The sequence below is a fragment of the Mustela nivalis genome, assembly GCF_964662115.1.
Source record: "Mustela nivalis genome assembly, chromosome: 12".
Classification (NCBI taxonomy): domain Eukaryota; kingdom Metazoa; phylum Chordata; class Mammalia; order Carnivora; family Mustelidae; genus Mustela; species Mustela nivalis.
The window spans coordinates 15,093,023-15,114,108 of record NC_139031.1 but is presented as its reverse complement, the minus strand read 5'-3'; the positions used below and the strand labels follow the sequence as shown (position 1 = coordinate 15,114,108).

At 38.2% G+C, this 21,086-nt stretch overlaps 1 protein-coding gene across 4 annotated transcripts in view; it reads right to left on the bottom strand.

Moving 5' to 3' along the window:
• DGKI (diacylglycerol kinase iota) overlaps positions 1-21,086 on the bottom strand; it is a gene marked incomplete at its 5' end in the record, with an annotated part of 437,574 nt that overhangs the window by 171,119 nt on the left and 245,369 nt on the right. For all 4 annotated transcript variants that reach the window (XM_082693877.1, XM_082693879.1, XM_082693878.1 and 1 more), the window contains 5 exons: positions 3,202-3,264; positions 4,200-4,255; positions 13,075-13,153; positions 16,120-16,257; positions 17,669-17,782. In XM_082693877.1, the coding sequence (XP_082550003.1) occupies positions 3,202-3,264; positions 4,200-4,255; positions 13,075-13,153; positions 16,120-16,257; positions 17,669-17,782 (450 nt within the window). The remainder of the gene's footprint in view (positions 1-3,201; positions 3,265-4,199; positions 4,256-13,074; positions 13,154-16,119; positions 16,258-17,668; positions 17,783-21,086) is intronic.

Sequence of the window (21,086 nt, the reverse complement as noted above, 5' to 3'; positions counted from 1 at the left end):
CCTTTCTGTATTTTCATTGTTAGTGTATAAGAAAGCAACTGATTCTGTACATTGATTTTGTATTCTGCCACATTACTGAACTGCTGTATGAGTTCTAGTATTTGGGGGGAAAAAAAGACTTTATTTATTTGAGAGAGGGGGACAGGTGGCAAGAGAGAAAAGAGGGGAGAGGGGCAAAGGGGAAGGGAGTAGATGTCCCATTGAGCAGGGAGTCAGATGAGGGGCTTAATTCCAGGACCCCTGGGATTAAGACCTGAGCCAAAGGCAAATGCTTAACTGAATGAGCCACCCAGGTGCCCCTGACTTTGTTCTTCTCTCCCAAGAAAGACTATTTGGAGTTTTGTTGTGGTTCCACACAAATTTTAGTAATATTTGTTGTAATTCTGTGAAAAATGCTGTTAGCATTTTGATAGGCATTGCATTAAATCCAAAGACTGCTTTGAGTAGTATGGACATTTTAACAGTATTGGTTCTTCTAGTCCATAAGCATTTGTGCCATCTTCAATTTCTTTCATCAGTGTTTTACAGTTTTCAGAGAATAGGTCTTTCATTTCATTAGGTGTGAGTATAAATGGGATTGTTTCCCTATTTCTTTCTGCTACTTCATTATTAATATATAGAATTGCAACAGATTCCTGTATATTAATTGTTTCTTGTGACTTTACTGAATTCATTAATCAATTCTAATAGTTGTTTTTTGTGAAATCTTAAGGGTTTTCTATATATACATTATGATGTTATCTGCAAATAGTGACAGCTTTACTACTGCTTGAACAATATGAATGCCTTGTTTCTTTTTCTTGTCTGATTGCTGCAGCTAGGACGTCCTATACTATACTGAATAAAAGTGATGAGAGTGGATATCCTTGTCCTGTTCATTTTAGAGGAAAAGTTCTGTTTTTCACCATTGAGTATGATGTTAGCTGTGGGTTTTTTTGTATATGGTCTTCATTACGTTGAGGTGGTTCCCTCTAAGCCTACTTGTTGAGAGTTTTTATCATAAATGGATGTTGTACTTTGTCAAATGATTTTCCTGCATCTATGAGATAATCATGTGATTTTTTTTTCCTTTCTCTTGTTAATGTGATATATCATGTTGATTTTTTGTGAATACTGAGCCACTCTAGCATCGCTGGAATAAATCCCACATGACTGGTGAATAATTTTTTAAATGTATTATTGAATTCAATTTGCTAATATTTTGTTGAAGATTTCTGCACCTATGTTAGTCAGACAGAGTAGGCCATAGTTTTCTTTTTTTGTTGTGAATAATCTGGTCTTGGTTTTAGAGTAATGGTGGCCTCATAGAAAGAATTTGGATGCTTTTCTTCCTCAACTATTTTTTGGAATAGTTTAAAAATAGGTATTAACTCTTCTTCAGATGTTTGGTAAAACTCACGCCCTGAAGCCATCTGGTTCTGGACTTTTGTTTGTCAGGAGTTTGATTACCAACTTAATTTCACTGCCAATAATTGGTCTGTTTAAATTTTCTCTCTCTTCCTGATTATATGTTTCTAGAAATGTATCAATTTCTCCTAGGTTGTCCAATTTGTTGGTATATAATTTTTCATAATATTCTCTTAAAATCCTTTGTATTTCTGTGGTGTTGGTTTTTAGTCCTCATCCTTCACTTCTGACTTTATTTATTTGAATCCTTTTTTTCTTTGTCTGATGAGTCTGGCTAAGGGTTTATCAATTTTGCTTATTCTTTCAAAGAACCAGCTCCTGGTTTTAGTGATTTTTCTATTGCTTTTTAAGTCTCTATTTCATTAATTTCTGCTCTAATCTTTGCTATTTTCTTTCTTCTACTGGTTTTGGGCTTGCTGTTCTTTTTCTAGCTCCTTTAGGTATAAGGTTAGGTTGCTTGAGATTTTTCTCATTTTTTGAGATAGACCTGACCTGTATCATTATAAACTTCCCTCTTAGAACTGCTTTTGCATGGTGATTACAAATTTTTTTTTAATTTTACAAAATTATTTTTTAAAACATTTTTACAAATTTTACAAATTTTGCTGCATGGTGTTTACAAATTTTAATTTGTATCCCACTCCTGCTTCTCTATACACCCATACATATTTTTCTGTTTTTCTGTATTCTAATGTATTTCTGTTGTTCTGTCCCCTTGCATCACATATTCTGTTCTTTATCTATGCTGTGATAAATTTAAACATTGCTGTATCCCAGTCCTTTTTCCCCATTTATTTTTCCTTTTTCTTTCTCCTTAAACAGTTATATAGAATAGTCGTATTTGCTCCTTCTTTTAACTTGTTTATTATAAGGAAGCATTTTATGTCTTTCTCAATAACTAATGATATGCTATTTTTAATTTTTAAAAGATTTTATTTATTTATTTATTTGAGAGAGAGAGAGAGAGAATGCATGAGAGTGGAGGGGCAGAGGGGGAGAAAAAGGGAAAAGGAGAGAATCCCAAGCTGACTCTACCCTGGATGCAGAGCCTGACTCAGAGCTCAATCCCATGACCTTGAGATCATGACCTGAGCAGAAATCAAGAGTCAGGTGCTTAACTGACTAAGTGACCCCGGCACCCCTAATGATATGCAATTTTAAAATAAAGCCCCTAGAGAATAGATAACTGACCCTCTCTGTGTCTCCAAGGAGTGTGTATCTAAAAACCTGGGATAGAAACCCAGAAAGAAATAGTATCAAAAACAAACCATTCAGTGGTGAAGAACCCTGGCCAGGCTACAGAGTGAATCATCACAAAAAATTAAATGAATGCATTTGCCTAAAATGAAGAGTCCCAAGTAACTGTGAAATAATGGTATTTTTGGTGAGCATCTATTTCTATGTCAAGACCCAGCTCAACATCATTTATTCAGTGATAGTTTCCCTGGACTCACTAGAGTCAGTTTCCATTTCCCTCTGAATGCCACCACATTGTGCACATAGTCAACACTATTAATTATAGTGTTATGTAATGACTTAAGTGCTCTTCTCTTCGACTGAACTGTGAGTTTCTTCAGGAGTGGAACCAGCTGTCTGTCCACCCCAAGCAACTAAGAGAGTTTCCAACAGAGCTATATTCTCAGAAATGTTGGCTGAATAAACTACATTAAATGATGTCTGGAATTAATGCAACACATTGATTAATCTAAGTATATAAACTGGTATTTGGGGTATGTTTTTTGCAGCATACATATTTATATTCAAATGAGCCGAGTCAACATGTTCAATACTTACAACAACTTTAACATGTTTGGATAGATCTCTAGAACTTCTTTGTAGGAAATCAGAAAAAGCAGCCTATACCACAAGGGAATAAAGGAAGAAAAACCAAATTAGTCACATGGTTATGCCAAATCCTTGCTTCCGTATTATCAACAGTTCCTAATGTTTCTAAATTATTCAAAATATAAAGAAGTTCTTTTCTTGCTAAATGCAAAGCAAAATACAGTAGCTGTCAGGCTGAAAACTCTTTGTTTTCAAACTATAACCTATAATAAAATTTAAGAACACAGCAGAAAAGTTAAAAAGTAGGTAATTCCAATGGTCAGTTTGAAGATTTATTTTGATGCCCTTTCCTGACCTCCTACTTGATCACAGGGTGCTGATATCATCTTGAACTTCCCACTAAGAATGTCTTGTTTCACCCTCTCCCTTTTTATTTCCATTCTTTCTATTCAGTGGTCTAAATTTCAACTACACTTTTTTAAAATCAGTATTATCAAGGCCTTCCCACACCCCACCCCTGTCCTCTTTCTGGCCATTCATCCCTAGGATGTCCCTGAGGAGAAGGAAAAAAGACCTCCTTTACTCACATATATGCTTCCATGAGAAACTGCCAACCTTCTGTCAATTTCTCATCCAACACTGATGCGTATGTACTCCTGTGCAAACCACATTCTTACTCAAGACTTTTCATACCTCTTTCAGTCTGCCTAACTCCCCCATTCTCAAGATTGGATTTGATGTTGCTCATATCACTCCTTGAATATCATCCCCTCAGGACAACAGGAAGCCTTAAAGCTTTTAAGTTCAAAGATGATGAACACCAGCTCCCTTTCTACCAACTTAAATACATCTTAATTGTAAACCAGACATTAAATTGTAATCATACATAGAAATACTTGTAAACATCTGAGGTGAGTAATAATTTTTCATATAGTTAGTATTCCTATTATCAACAAGTAATTAGTAGTTAGTTAGTATTAAATAATAGGTAATAATTATATACTTACCCCTGCATAGAACATTTTATTTCGAAAGCGACTATTAAATTTCTCCGGATTTGCTTCTGTGAAAGGAAAAGGTAGTTTTGTTATAGAGACCTCATTAAAGGTAGTGACTTCCACTAACATTCTTACTTCTCCTGCCCTCCCTCCCCATCCCACAGATCCAACAGAGTCAACAGCCTCATTATCATCTTTTCCTTAGTTACAGGCCAGTTGGTATAGCTGTTTAGCGCTACAAAAGTGTAGCCCCAAAATGGCAGCATCAGCATCAACTGGAAGCTTGTTAGAAATGCAAACTATTAGGCTCTACCCCAGACCTACTGAATTATAATGTGTAGGGGGTGGTGTCCAGGAATCATGATTTAATAAGCTCTCTGGGTGACTTCATGTACATTGAAAGTCGAGACACTCTGGATTCTGTTCAGAATAGAGTGCTGGCAGGGTTCCTATCACCCTTGCCTTGGGGTGATTATCTGCTTTGACCTCCATAGGGCGCATCTTCAATAAACTATGTATGCAGATTCCAAATGTAATGAAATATGGGAAATTGGGTAAAAGTAGAGAATTTGCTTTCACATCTTACCAAAACTCCTAACTACCATCTGTGCTTTTGTTTGTCACAGGCCTTAACCACTCACTTGGTTAACTGGAGGTACATAAATAGACATACATGCAGGTCAACCGCTAAATGACTCGGGGCTTGTGACAACAAAGACTGTGGGTGAAAAATGGTTTTATTTTGAGTTTGGTCCTGTTTGTTATATAAAGACCACAAAAAAGGTTAAATAAGAATCTGCATCAGAGAATGTTCACATGAATATAAGAGATTATAAAATCCCTAAGTGAAATACTATTTCCTCATATTCTTTCTAGTAGAATTCCAAGACATTCCAATGGGACCCGTTGTCAATGTTTTGCCTTCTGCTATTTTACCCCATGTGCTCATTAATCCCTTCTCAGGGCAAGATCTCTCTTCAAACTGCTTCTCATCAGACAGCTGGCTAACTAGTTGAAACTCTTCAAGTCCTGGCCCTGTGTTTGAATGGAAAATCTTAATAATTGTCTAGATGAAGAAAAGGAGCAAGAGCTCACTCACTAAGATAGGACAGAGTAAGAACTACACAATCTCAGGGAATAATCCTAGACCTAGGATCATTAGATTATTTTCAAGATTATTAGAATATAATATTAGCACCTAACATGGAAACCGGGTCAAAGTTTGTAAACTTAAAAAGAAAAATAAGGTAGTATGTTGTATATTGACTCTTGAGAGTTTTTACATATTTAAGATTCTGTATCTCACACCTCTCCTTGAACATTCATTCTATTCTATTGGACTGAGTACTCTGGACCCTAGAAACAAAATTAAACAAAAGTTAAAGGTGAATTTACAGGCTATACTAAACAGAAAAAGTGACAAAAGTGGTACTTAGTACTCCATCTCTTTGGTCCCCATTTCTGGACCCAGAACTCACCATTTTTATTGTGTGGGTCTTTGGGATAAATTTGGCTCTAAATAATGTTTTTGTTTGTTTGTTTGTTTATTTCTTTTTTAATCTTCCTTAAACCAGATTTGGCGTGGTACCAATCTCAGTTGCATTAACTCTTGCTTTATGGACCAGAGGCAAAATTCAGATTTCTGTTGTTATATAACTTATCATGGGTACTTAATCCCTAATTTTATAAGAGAATAAAAGGAAAAGTCAGATCTGGCTATTGAGCAAGTTATAATAAAAACAACTGTAAAATGGCACCCACAGTTCTGGCATAGAACTTTTTCAGGGCACTAATGTCCACAGCTATCAAGCAAATCATGCAACAACTATTAACATTTACTTAAAACAAAACAAAACAAAACAAAACACACTACTTTGTGGTTTGGAAAAGATTCACATTCTTAAGGGGTTTTCCTATGAACCCAGTTGTTCCCCCCCCCCCACCTTTAAAGAAAGTGTTTTCTGTTTCTTTAAACAGAAACAGGTAACTCAGTGGGTTATGCCTCTGCCTTCGGCACAGTCAAGATGTCAGGATCCTGGGATGGAGCCCTGCATTGGGCTCTCTGCTCAGTGGGCAGACTCTCTCTCTCTGCCTGCCTCTCTGCCTAATCGTCTCTCTCTCTCTCTGTCAAATAAATAAATAAAGTCTTCAAAAAAAAGTTTTAAAAAATAAAGTTTTCTCTCAAGAGAAAGAAAATGTTTTTTAAGACCCAAAATGGGTAGAATAAAATTAATAAATAAACTGAGTTTTTGGTGATTTCACTGACACAGCTGATGAAAACAGTCACTTCAAATGTAATTTAACTATATAAAATTCAATTAATATGTGAAACTAAACAAGATGAAGATACTAGCATTTAGAGAGATGTCAAAAAGATAACCAGGTAGGAGAGTCACACATATTCCTTAGCCCTGAGAACAGAAAAGATGGAAGTAAATTCTGTTATCTCTGCTAATAGTATAATGATATTATATACTGACTCCCTGACCGAGCCTGCCTTGCTGATTACACATTTTTTCCAATTCAATATCTACCCTACTTCAAAGAGCCTCAGAAACAAAGGTTGGCTGGAGCTGAGAGAGATGTTGGGTAGTATTAGAACTTCCCTACTCTCTGCAGAAGCCAGTCCCTAAGAAAGCAAGGGATGTCTACAAATAATAGTACTTAGTCATTCCTTATTGGCCCTTAGAGTGTTGAGTGGCTGGATATGTGGATGTGTAAGAATTGAAAGGTCTTTGAGAAGGTCCAAGGAACATGATCCCCAACTATATCAAGAAAAGGGGACATACAGAATTGGGAAAGGACCAGTAACAAAGTGGTAAGTATTCTTGTTCCTTAAGGAAGCTGTATCTGTTAATTGGTATGAGGTCAACTATGAAAAGCCATTCTCAAGAAATATCAATAATACTCAAAGTATCCCAAGACCCCAATAGTGGAAGCATCCATGCTCTTATTGCTACAGTTCCTCGACTGCCCATCTCCCTCTTCCACAAGAACAGGGTGTACCCAAGCGAGATCTAAATGCTCACTATGCATGTCTAGAGCCATTAGTCTATTTATAATCTGATTGGACACCAACACTAATTGTATTCGTTTCCTATTCCTGAGAACTTGGCAACTTAAAACATCCATTTATTTTCTTGTTCCCTGGGCCAAAATCTGAGTCCTCTACTTAGGTTCATCCAAGGTCAAAATTAAGGTGTCAGTCTGCAGGACTCTTCTATGGGGGCTCTAAAAAGGATTCACTTTCACGAGTGCCTGGGTGGCTTAGTTGGTTAAGCTTCCAGGTCTTGATTTCCTCTCGGGTTGTGAGATCAAGTCCTGTGTCAGGCTCCAGACTCAGCAGGTATGAGTGTGAGATTTCTCTCTCTCCCTCTTCCTCTGCCCCTCCCCCAACTCACACACACTCTCAAAATACATGAACTAATAATAAATAAATAAAATCTTTTTGAAAAAAAGGATTCACTTCAATGTTTCTTCAGATAGTTGGCAAAGCCCATTTCCTTAAAGTTGGAGAAGTAAAGTTCTTTTTCCTTGTTGGCGGTTAGCTAGGGTTCATTCTCAACTTTTAGAGCCCTCCTAGAGTCCTTGGCTTCAAATCCCCTCCACCATCCAAGCCAACAGGGCCACATCAAGTGTTTCTCCACCCTGCAAATCTATCCGGCTTTCCTTCTACCACATCTCTTTGACTTCCTAATTAACTTTCTACTTACACTTTGAAGGGCTCACGATATCACACTGGGCCCACTCAGATAACCCAGAATTCTCTTCCTATATAAGGTCAGCTAATTATTGACCTCAATAACATTAAAAAAGTCTTTTTTTTCCATGTAAAATAACATAACCAACAAGCATGATACCAAATAACAAATGTCATAAAGGCCAAAATTCTACCCACGATCACCCACCATCTGACACCCATGGTTCATATTTTTCTCATATGAAAACCATTCATTCCATCCAAGGTCCCCAAAGGTCTCATCCCCATTCGAGCATCAACTCAAAACCCAAAAATCTCAACTCAAGCTTATTAGCTCAAACTTCCCAAATCTCATCATCAAAATCACCTAAATGATTTGGCTCTAGATGTAATCCAGTTATGATGATAATAAGGTTCTGGGTATTTTCCATTCCACTGGTTTAATATATTAATCCTATTTTTATGTACAACACAATAACATCTGTGCTATCAGAATAAGATCCTAGACCCTACTTTTGTCTGTAATTGGTCTGGCATATTAGAGGAGGTATTCATAAATACAAGTTCAACTCTATGTTTATAAAACTCAATAAGCAATTTGAACAGCACAAAACTCACATTTTCCATATTCCCTACATTAGATATGTACCCAATCTTAAGACTTCAGTTATATATACATAAATGATCCCCAAATCTATACCTACAATCACAATGCCACCTTCAATTCAAATGGCATATATCCAAAAAAAAAAAATCTTGTCTTCCAACATCATCTCCCATGAAGGACAAATAGTTTTATCAACATTATCCGTTCTTCAACATGGCTGCAAACCTCTTTCACTATGTATTAACTGGTCATCCCATTTTATCACAAGCTCATTGGTCCCTCTGTGCTTCGCTGTCTGAAATGCCCTTACCCACTTAACTTCTAAACTACATATTTCACACTCCTCCTTTATCTCTCAGCTCCCTCTTACCCTGTCTGTAAATTTTCCCCTGATACATTTTCCCTGCCAAATTCCTATATTATTTACTGCCTATACAACTAATCTTATCCCTACTATATGGTCCTTTCTACTGTTATCTTTTATATTATATATGGGGCCTCTCCTCTAATTACACTTTCCATTATAGTAATGAATACTTATTGAGATAGCTATGGGCTTGGCACAGGGACTACAGGAAGATATGATCTTTTGCCCACATGAGTTTTAGAGTGGAGGAGATAGATAGGGAAACATCATTTTGTATATGCCATACACAGATGCCTATAGCAGGTGAAGTGAGAGTCACACATAAAAGGAATGATCAAAAGGGTTCCAGAGGCAGGTACACTTGAATCTCGAATGAAGGTAGGTGCCATGCAGAGGTTCAAAATGAAAAGGAGGTTACAGACAGAGAACCCTGGACCATAAAAAGACTTTCACAAGGGCAAATCATGCTTGAGTCTCAGTACCTAGACATAAGACTGGTAGTGCGTCCTTTGATGAAATTTAGCAAGCTACTGAAATGTCTTTTTAAAGAAATCTGTTCATTCTCCATATGAATCATGAAACATTCATAATCCTCAGAAACATGCTCATCTGCATGTTTTTGTATATCCAGTGAAAATAGTAAATTTTAAATCAAATTTAAATACTGCCTCCTTTAGAGTCATAATTGTATTTCTCTGACCTTGTCGCGTAAGGTTCAACTCCTCTGAATAAGTAATTTCAGAGAGGCAGTAAAATTTAAGTATCCAATCTAAGGCTAAAAGTTTGACATGCTTAATATCCTTCACGTCCAAAAAAAATGACAATCTAATTCATATAGCTGGCAAAGTGAGACTTAACTTTGCTATCTGATGACCATAATCATTGTTAACATGTCTATACATTAATGGATGGGAATATTTTCAATGTACTTGCTCAAGCACTGTCATAACGCAATAGTTATTAACGTTCTGGGCAAGACTCCAGCTAAAAATTAAATGGCCAATTCTGTTACATCTCCAAACCCTCTTCCGAAAGACTGCACTTTCTGATATATAAGCAAAAGCTCAACCAAGTATGATTTAGCCAATTTAATAAGAAGAAAGCATTTCTATTTTCAAATCAAATGAACTAAACAAACTTTCTGATCAAATATAGAAACCCAGATTATTCAAATGTTTGCATTCTTTTTATACAAAGTCAATCAAAATGTTAAAAATGTCTTTACTCCTTGCTTGATTTTTTACTGGTGATTCTAAAAGTGTTTAAACAGTAATACCACCAATAAACTATCTCAAATGCCTTTAATTATCCCCTGTGTTTGATGGGCTGTTTCACGTCTATGCCAAAAATTGCTTCTGCAATTACATTTTCAGAGATTCTGCCTTAGTAAGATTTATATTTATTACCCATTTCATGTAGATAGATTAGCATAAATCCCAAGTACGTACACATACACACACACACTCACTCTCTCTCTCTCTCTCCCCTTTTATTAATACATAATAGGTTATTCTATCCAAGCTCATTTTTTTTTTTTTTATAATGGCTCTCATGAGGCTTTGAGTCACCCTTCTGGTATTTCATGGCAAATGATACAAGTTTTGTCATGAAGTCTCACACTGAGCGTCTACATTTGAGAACAGTTTGAAGTCTCAGCTATTGGTGTTTTTGGCTTGAGAATAGCCACTTAATATCAAAAGAAATAAGTAAGTCTGCCCCTATTGAAAATGCAGCTATGTTATTTTTCTTTTCCTTTTGTAGGAGAGCCTGAGATTTCTTGATTATCCAGGTAAAAATGTGAAGAAAATTCAAATAAACAGAAAATAGTAAAAGCAAAAAAAAAAAAAAAAAGCTTGGGTAATTATAATTTTCAGCATAAATTAATGATTTTTAATTAATGAAAAGTCAATAGATTAACAGGTATTAATAAGTCCACACTTCTGGTATAAGGTTATCATCTAAACCTGACTTCAACATTTTGTCGATATTTATTTCTATACCATCTTCATGAATACTGCAGAATATCTCAGGAAACAATTCTCCTATAACAGCTCTCCAGTGGCTGGTTTTCCTCAAAGGCACTTACACTAAGCCCCAACAATAACCTATTAAAAGACTAGTCTTTGAATCTTTTAACCAAATGTTTTATAATCACACATACATTAAACTATGTATACACACACATACACACACACACACGTATACACCACAGTTTGCATATGCCTTTCTCAAATGAAGTAGTCCCACTTAAAAAAAAAAATCACTTTCCTTCAAGAATTCTCTTCTAAGCCTGGTCTTTCTCCCTTGATATCTCTCCCTGCTTCCTTCACTCTGAGACACAAAAGTTTCATCACAGTACAAGGAAATGTATCATTAGAAAATTGTCAGATTAATTAGACAAAATATTAGGCTCCCGTGAATGAACTCATTGTCTGCCACTTACTCATTTAGGTCTCTTTTCATGCCAGGATGTCTATTTTGGAAGATTCATGCATTGGTGATAATTAGAAGTATTGCTAAGAAACTGAAAGATTTTGCTAAGAAGCCCAAAACCAGAGTCTCCTGAAGAATATGAGGGGAAAAAAATGGGTTAAGAAATGAGGAAAGTAATCTTCATTTACTTCCCAAAATTAAGTCTCCTTAAGTATAGGGAGACCAACAGACTATAAATGTGGGCCCTACAGTAGGACTCCCTGAGCATATATCTCCAAGAGCTGTCTATGACAGGGAGATGGGAGGTAGTAGTGTTTCGGATCTGGGTATGTGATATCTGTGGTTCTGTTTTCAACCAAACTTTCAGAGAGAAAAGTCAAACTATGCCTTTCTCTTTGATCATCATCACTTTTATTTTATTTTATTTTATTTTACCTTACTTTTTTTTTTCATTTAAATTCAATTACCCAGGACACGGATTTACATGGTAGATACAATTTACGCCAACACGGATGGAGATGAAGAGTATTATGCTGAGTATTGTTTTTAATTGACACGGCATTTGACTCTCAAAGCCTCATGAGAGCAGGAAGGCAAAGCCTACCAAAACTGCTGATCTCAGTAAAAGAATTACAGGTTTGGACTTCACTTACAGTTTGTATTCTAACGCCCTTAATCCTACTACTCCACTCTTGACCTTTGTTGCGTAAGAGTGTTATCAGAATTTCCTCTGGGTTATTAGTAGAATGTGAACATTTGAATTCTTTTAGGTCTCTGTATTTCAAATTCTAGGAGTTAAAACCACTGACTCTCTTGAAGAATCTGGAGGAAAAGAAGTAAAATAATCCTCTCACGTATGTGTTTTATCTCACAACACACTCACTAACCTACTGCCCAGCATGATTTTGGTTATATATTAACTTATTCCCATGAGACTAGGTACAGATGTGGATACAGGCAAAGACACAGATATATGTAGTTACATTAATAAGAGATTTCGAGAGATGAAGAAATACCGGTGAATGAGCGTGAGCACGGACGTTTGGGGCTTCCAAACATAAGCCCAAATCCTCAACTTTCTCAGCTCTGAATGGCATAAGAAATTTTCTGATGAAGTATTTAACCACATGCCATTATTTCATCTTATTTCTCTTTCGAAAATAATTTTGTTCCCTAATCTTGTCTCCATCTCTTCCAGCCGTTGAAATTACCACCGGTTCTCATTTGTCCCTCTAGCTTGTCCAGCGGGCATTCCCAGCACCTGTCACCAATCCAATCACCTGCCTTTCTTCCCACCTCAACACTCATCAGCTCCCCTACTGTTCCTTAAGATGACTGCTATCTCTTTCTCACACACAGGGAGGACTTGTATGTTTTTGCTGCCAGATTTCAATGGCCCTGGTTTATAAAATGTTAACAATCGGTGGTTCAGCAAGCTGTGAATATCCTAATAATTTGAATGAAAGAAGATTTATCTCTTCCTAGTGGTTCACTAACCCCAAAGTTTCGAGTCAAACTTAAAAATCAGCGGTCTGAGACCGGGACTATCCATCTGTGTTGTCCTTTACATCTCTGAGACCCTAAACAACTAGGTCTCAGGGTCCTATCTGTAACAAGTTCCTATCTTATTCTAGCTCCCAGGGTCATCATGAAAGTTAAAATGAACAACACTGACGCACACTGTCAATATTTAAGTGATATACAAACAGAAGGGAACATGCAAAACACCTGCTGGAAACTTCCTCCCTGGGAGATGGAAATGGGACGTTGTCCTCACCTCTGGATTCATGGAACTCCAGTGTGACGTGGGCATCGAATCCGAGGCTGAAGTAATTATTGAAAACATTCAGAGGAAGCTGCAATGATGAACAAAGTACAGGTGAAGTGGTGCGTGACCAGGCAGAAAGAGTAAAATAAAGCCTAATGCCAGACACCTGTCTCCAGGGCAGTCCCTGGGAAAGAGAGAAGTCACAACCGGAGGGAGAAGGTGTTTGCATATGAGGAACAAGGAATTTTTTAATTCATTAGTGAAAGCTCAAATCAAATAACACTCCCAAGAATTTTAAGTAGTATAGGAAACAAGCAATGCAGATACAAATTTTTAAATGGGAACTCTTCTTGTGGATATTAAATAAGAGAGCCCAATTAAGCTGAGGGGAAGCACAGCCCCAATAGCTACAAAGAATGACTCACTAAGCAAACTCAGAAAGTCAATCCGAATGGAAGGGTCATGTGTAAGCTAATCCATGGATAAACTTATTGAGAATTTACGGCCAGCATATTAATACTGCAACTTTAAAGAAATAATATTTAATATGTTTCCACTTCCATTTTTTAAAATCCTTTTTTGACATAAGTCATAAGCAACAAGGCAGTGGGAAACATTTAGCTACCCCTGATCTATACAGAAAAAAAAATTTATGTGTATAGACATATTTATCAATATTATTCAGATTTCGATTTAGTCTGTCAGACCTTTTATCTCTAATATGACCATGAAATACATAGACACAGATGTGGGTACACACACAAGTCTTCCTAGAGTCCTCTGGGTCCCTGGTTGCTACCACTGCAAGCTTAGTAAAGGTGAGGACTATGCAACCTAAAATCCTTCAACAGAACTGGAAAACTTACGTGCTTTTAAGGCTTCCATGTTAAACAATGAGAAAGCACATGGAAAATGCTAGAAAGGAAACGGTGGCTCTTCTACTTTCCCTTCCGCAACTCAGAGTGGAAGGTAAATGTTAGACCAAAGACAGAAGCATCTCAGCTTGGAGAATGTTTCCAGATAATTATCAGATTTAGCCTCCAGATAGAAATATACTTCTCTTCTGTTAGAAGTAAGTGTTTAACCCTTAAGATTTCAAAAGTAAGTTTATTACAGGGTTTCCTATGCCCCTTGACCAGTAAAACTTTGTTTGATTAGAGTGAGGACCTTATCGCATTAAGAGATAAATGAAATGAGAGGGAGAGTAACAGGAAGACAGATATTAATACAGAAGGAAAGAAAATAGATGGCCTTCATATCCAATAGAAATAAAGAATGAACTGCCCATGAAAGGCCCTGAGTCAGAGCTTATCATAAATTTGGAGGTCAAATCAGTCCCCTTAGAAATGTCTACAACTGGCTGGAGAGCAGGGGAGAAACTAAACACAGAACAATGCCAAAATCTTGTCTCATTCTCCTGGCTTCATATTTGAGAATGTCTAGTTCCTGCACTGAAACAAAATACCAAGCCTTAGTAACAACAGCAAGGGCTGGTGATCTTGCCAAAAGCACAGATATATTCATCCCTACCATTTATGCTTTCTTGGCTACAATTCTAACCCATGTCTTAGCATTCACCAATAGCTTTAGGAGAACATCTGGTCACCATCCCCTAAATAATATCCCAATTTATTCCATTATTAAGTTCATATTCATATTTTCCAGGAAAAATTGCCCCAATTTCCTATATATCTCCTCAAAAATCCAGTTTTTCAAAACCCTTAATTATCTGGATTAGTGTTCTCTGGCTGTACCAAGGAGTCTTTCCATTTTGTAAGCTGTCAGGTGGAGACTTAAATAGAGATTTTGACTGAGGGCCTAAGCATTCTAATCTTGGTGGGGAAAGGACCTTAAAATTTCCGTATGGCATAATTCTTTTCACTTTGGCTCTATCCTACCCAGTTTCTGTAAGTCGAACACATCAGAAAGAAGTATCGTATCCCAAGGTGATAACTGCAGTTTCAAACAACACTGTGACTTAGGAATGCAAATATATGAAGCAGTCATGGTATCTATTAGAAACCTCACAATTTCTGGATCATGGCTTAGGAGAAAAAACGTGAGGACAAGATAAAACATACTTTAACCAATGTTAGCCAATAAATAAACTTGAGTGTTTATCACCCTTGGTCAGGATCACGGTGCTACTGAGTGACTAGGTTTTGGTTTGGTTTAAAAGGATATCTTGTTCAATTTATTTTAAAGTGGAAATGCCTATGACATGTGGGCTCAACCAATGGCATAATCCAATAAAGCAGGGACGCCACTGGAAGTACAGATCCAGGGCCTTAACCCTGCATTTACTTGATCAGAGTCAATGGAGACCGGGCCCCATAATTTGCACATGGAGGTTCTTGTGCAAAACTTTGAAAACACTATCACCAAAGAAAAGTGGAAGGTAATATGCAGGAAGTGACTATTTGGCAATGTGTCAGATTTATCTGAAATTGAGGCCAGAACTTAGAACCAAATGTTCTCCTGGGGCTGTGCATTAACATATGTACTACTGTGTCTCTTGGTTTGTCTTGGGTGGAAATGAAAGTTCAGTCACTGAAGGAAAAATACTAAGTGAAAATATTTACTTGGGGATCTTCAAGTCCCAACCAAGTGATGAAGCTGACTTACTTCATACATGCTTCACATAAGAGAGATTTAATAGGAGACTACAAATCTCAGGAGGTTATCCTCCCATTGAAACACCACATGCTTAAAGCTTCAGAACACCCATCCATAGTTTTCACCTTCTAATAGGTCATGGGTTTGCAACGCCTGACAGATTAGAAAATGAATACATTCTTTCTGGTGTGGAAGCTGAGGATGGAGAACAGCTCTCTGAGCTCTGGAGGCAGATGGGAAATCTCAGTCTTTAGAGGTCTGTGGGGCAGAATCATGGAAAAGTGTTACCCTACAGGCCTAGTAGCCATAAACTCAAACACCAATTCCTGTGATGTCATAGGAAGGAATCACCATATGCCTCTCCAGCCAGGACTGCACTTCCTGTGACTCAGGTACACGTTCGAGGCTTCCCTTCTGGGGAAGAAAGAACTCTCTCACCTTACAGACCCCATCTTCAAGTTCTTCTGGAGGCAAGTCTGGGTTTCTTTCCACATGGAGGTTCCAACGATCTAGCTGTACAATTGTCCCATCTTCTACTTGGCAAAGGATCTTAGAGACAGGTTCATCAGTGTAGCCCTAAAGAATCAAAGAATATACCCATTGCCACCTAGAGCCATGAACAGTGTAACCAAAACCATCTCCTGCAAGCAAGAGTTCTTCTGCTATAGTTCCCTGTTTGTTTTGCAATTAGCAAGGCTGGGTTCCCTTGAAGTACTTAGAATCTAAGACAAGAGTCACCAGTAACATGCGTAGTGCAATACTGCTCTAACTGGTTTGAGGTGAGGAGTAATTTTTGCCAGTACCAAGGACCAAGAGTCACAGGTAGACATCTGGAGGCCATGCTGGAGGGTCACTTCTGTCAAAATGAAAACAGGAGTCCCCTACATGCCACTAGAGGCATCTGAGAGATACACAGAAAAACTGTGTATGGAAAAGGAGGAAAAGAATCAAGGTGGCACAGAATAGATGATTTTTTCTGTTACCACCTCTTCACCTCTCCCTAACGCTATAGTGGGACACTGTTCTTTGCATGGCCTAAGGCGAGTCTGTCTGAGGCACAGCCCTCTTAGGCAACCACTTACTCCCTGAGCATGTGTTACTGCAGCATGAATATTAAGGATACTCAAGTCACTGATGTGGATGAAAGATGTTAACAGCGATCAACCTATTTACATGAAGCAACTAATGTATTATTATTATTTCTACTATGCCCACTTGAAAAAAATAAAAAAGACCTGTAGGAGGTTAATTCACCCAATAACCAAATGAGTATCTGCTAATATCTGAAGATAATTATCACCCAAGCGAGGTTAATTCACACAAAGGTCAAATTGTTATCTGCTAAGATCTGATGATAATTTTCATGGAGCCTAGCCCAACCTCTCTTATGAGTAGATAAAAAGCTGGTGGGGCTGCCTATGTTAGCAAGGTGTGCCTTCTTGCTATCTTAACTCTGTAAAAAAAAAAAAAAAAAAATTAATAAAATGACTGGTTAGTAACAGGTAAACTTCCACTAAGATTGCCTGAAGTCGGCTCTCTGGTGGAAAGGACAGCTGGCCACCTGGACAAAAGAGCCATGATGACACCAACCAGAAAAACAAATCATCCCCCAAATCTGTAACTCTCCCAAAGCAGGAATTGTAATCTGAACCAGATTTGGTATTCTGGCCAGGGCTAAGGGTCAAGATCAAGTCAGGTCTTCACATGAAGACTTGAGGCCAACCCACCCAACCACCTTTCAATGGATACCTCAAGAAGCCCTAGGCCTATGTATTAACCCCCATCTTTATACCCCACTTTCTTCTCTAGATGATTCTAAATTTAAACTGATGAAGGTCCCAGATGAAATCATGATGCGTGGGCGCCGATTCTCAATTCTAACTTATTCTTTGAACAGCGGTAGCATAGCCCCCTTCCATTAGAACATCTGCGGCTTCACGGTCTCTCCTACCTGACAGCATGGGCAGCCCCTGAGGGCAGTTCTTACCCCTCCCCAGTTGAGAGTTCGGGCCAGGTCGTTCCCAGTCCCCAGAGGAAGGACCCCGACGGGAGGCTGAGGGCTCAGCTGTAGTTCATCCAGAATAGAAAGGATCCAGCCCACCTACAGACATTGTGGGAGCCAGAAGGGATATAAGAAAGACAGGTAAGTGACAAAGACAACCTGAGACGAAAGCTTTACACTGGCTCTGAGCCAAAAGGCTGAGAAGCGATAGAGAAGAAAGTTTTAAAAAGCAAATGAAATGGCGTGACTTTTCTTTAAAACATATATATTTGAATCTAGTGGCCAGGAAACAGACTACTTATCTGAAACGGTTTTAAAATGGCGAGTCTCTTAAAAGGAGAAGGACTGTTCATATGTGCTGTCTCAGAAGCAGAACCAGACCCAATCATCTGTATGTTTAACTTGGAATCTACCTTAAAATTTAGAACAGTTTAAAATTTTTAGGGAGGTTTCTAACACAGGCACTGGAGACAATACGAGACTCAAAATCACACTGAATTTCAATTCTGGCTCATATTGGCTACATAATCTTGATTAAATTACCTAACCTCACTGAGATTTATTTATCTGATTTTCAAAATGGAGATAATGCCTACCTCACAAGACTGTTTACAGATTTAACTCAAATGTATATAAAGCCCTCGATGTGGTCCATATAAGCACTCATTAAATACTTACCCTCCAAAACATCATTGTAGAAATTAGTAGCGTTTTCCTAAATATCCCTATATTCTTTTTAATGAAACATCATGAAAACATAATTATGGTTGGTCCTAGTACTTATTACAAGTTTAGTTAGAAAATGGATACTTACATATTAGAATCATATTCCCATTTAATCTTTTTCTAAGATAAACAATACTTTATGCTTGGTCTCATAACTATTTAGAATAATTACTCCAAACCCGGAAATAGCAAAAAGAAAGTTGCATATTCTCACAATGTCATACTCAAATAGTGTTTCACAGGCCTAAGAACTTTATGACTGTAGGTTAACAAGAATGTTTGTCCTGTGGAGATATGAATGTTGACAATAAAAGATTATGTTGAAGATTTGGTCTTATTCCCCCATAAGGCCATAAACCAATTATGTCTCAAATTTAGAAAAATTATTTTGGTATAACTACATAATCCTTTCCCTCTACTTCTCCAATAAATCAACTTTATCATCTTGCTGGTTTCTTCATTAAAGACCTAACTAAATGTGACATGTATTTATTCTATACTTGTGTGAGTCCTATTCAAAATTATTTTGAAAATTATACTTTGACAGTACATTTATTGAACACTACTACATACAAAACACAGAACTAAGCAAATGAAATAAGACGAATGAGCTGGGCCAAGATAAGTAAGGCAGATGGCTGCTCTCAGGGAGCTTATAGTGAATAAAAAAAGGAACCTACCATTGCTGATTCCTGAGCAAAGCTCTGTAACCATATTATTAAAGTTCAAAACAATTCTGTAAGGTAGGAATGATTCTCATCTCCATTTGATAGATGCAGAAGCCAAAATTTGGAAGATTCAATGACTTCCTTAATATCATATCATTTATACAATACAACTGGCATTCAAAATCAGGTACGCCAAACACCACCGCTAACCTCTTAACCACTGTGGTGCAGGGAGCCTTTAAATAAAGACCTAAATTCTGTTCTGGAATATGGCCTGGATATGGCCTGACTGTGCTGGAGACAGTGGCTTTTGTACTTTTGAAATCTTTGGAGTGATGGAGAAGTCTTAGAAATTACTCGATCAAATTCAGTTAATTTGCAGATTTATTAATAAATGAGGAGCAAAGAGGTTATGTAATTGGCTCAAGGTTAAGCAACAAGGAGTGTCAGCATAGGAATCTTATCAGGTCTCTTGATTGCTTCTAGAGACTCCATCCTTTCTCTACCCCAATATTTCGTCCCGGGATGTAAAACTTGACTGTCCATCAAGAAGCCTAAAATTGTATTTACCTTCTAGAAGGGCATATCACGATGGTCTCCCAATATGACGGACTAAAACTCCAGAGTAAAGAAGAACCCGGAAGTCCCTCCATTCCTTCAAACCAGGCAAATCTCTTGTGGATGACTCCTTAGATTCTGACCCCACGTGTTCCTAGTCCTTCTACAGACGGTAGTAACAAAGCTTGCTGTCGAAGTGTGGGTCAGATGCTAACGAGTTCTGATGCCTGTGCCCATCCCCGTGCCGCTGAGAGCACAGGCTGCACGCAGTAGGTAGCTCCCCTCTACGAAACGACAAGACGGGGAAACAGCAATCCCAGCATCAGGGATCACCGACGACAGATGCAAACAGTCCTGCACAGACCCAGAGCCTCTCGGAGATGCAACAGAACACAGTGGAAATTGAATCCAACAACCCCTGTCTCTTTAGAACTTTCTCCAAGAGGTGAAAGGCAGTCTCTTTAGAACTTTCTCCGAGAGGTGAACACTCAGGTTGCCCCTTACGAATTGTACTCACAAGTCAGTCTACTTTCTTTCAGGTAGATTTAAGTTACACATTTTTTTTTTTTAAATGCTCAGGTGAAAACAGTCTCTTTTCCTGGTAAAGATAATGTCATGTGGTCACATTTCCAATGCCCACTGCATTCTAGGCACAATGACAAGTAAAATACATCTTCAGGGACCAGAAGCAAACCAAACACAAAATGGCAGGCCAATGAAGCCAGGAGTTTAGCTTCTGTCTGATCATAGGGAGTAAGAGGTCACCCCTCCTGGCAGGGGGCCATGTATGAAGAAGTTCCCTCTGGGAAAGGGTGTAAAGGAGCCCTGCTTGAGGCCATCACCCAAAGACAGTGGAGACGCATGGAGGCTGGAAGGAGAAAGCCTTTAAGTGGTGGGCCCACCTTCCCCCCGGCTCACTGGCAGACCTCCAACACAGGACCTCTCCCCAGGCTGGGTGCCTGAGTCACCTCCAGGAAACCTGCTCGCGTCTCAAGAGCGTTGGAAACCATACAACTAGGAAGGAAGAGTGAAAGGAGGGAGACAAAGTAAAGAGAAAGGCAAGAACACGATAAAGTAACTTCCTCTGGAGAGAAGCCTGCAAAGAAAAATTGTAACTGCGGGAAGAAGGCTAATGCCAAGATGGACGGGAAGGTAGGGTTAGTCTACAGCACATGAAACAAAAACACTTTTCGAATGAGACTGAAATGAGTGTCCTGTAATGTCCATAAATTGATGGGTATCGTCTAATAATCCTTTCATCAGGATATAGCCTTCATTCAGACCTTCTGAAGGGGCTCCTGTTCTCTCAAAGTCGCCAAGAATCCATGTGACCCTGTGCTATCTGGTTCCTCGGACAGGCGGGAGCCCTCAGGACACGTGGACTTCTCACCCTCCCTCTTTCTCTTTCTCTCACACCTGGCCCAAGCAGAAAAGGAAAATGTATAACTGAT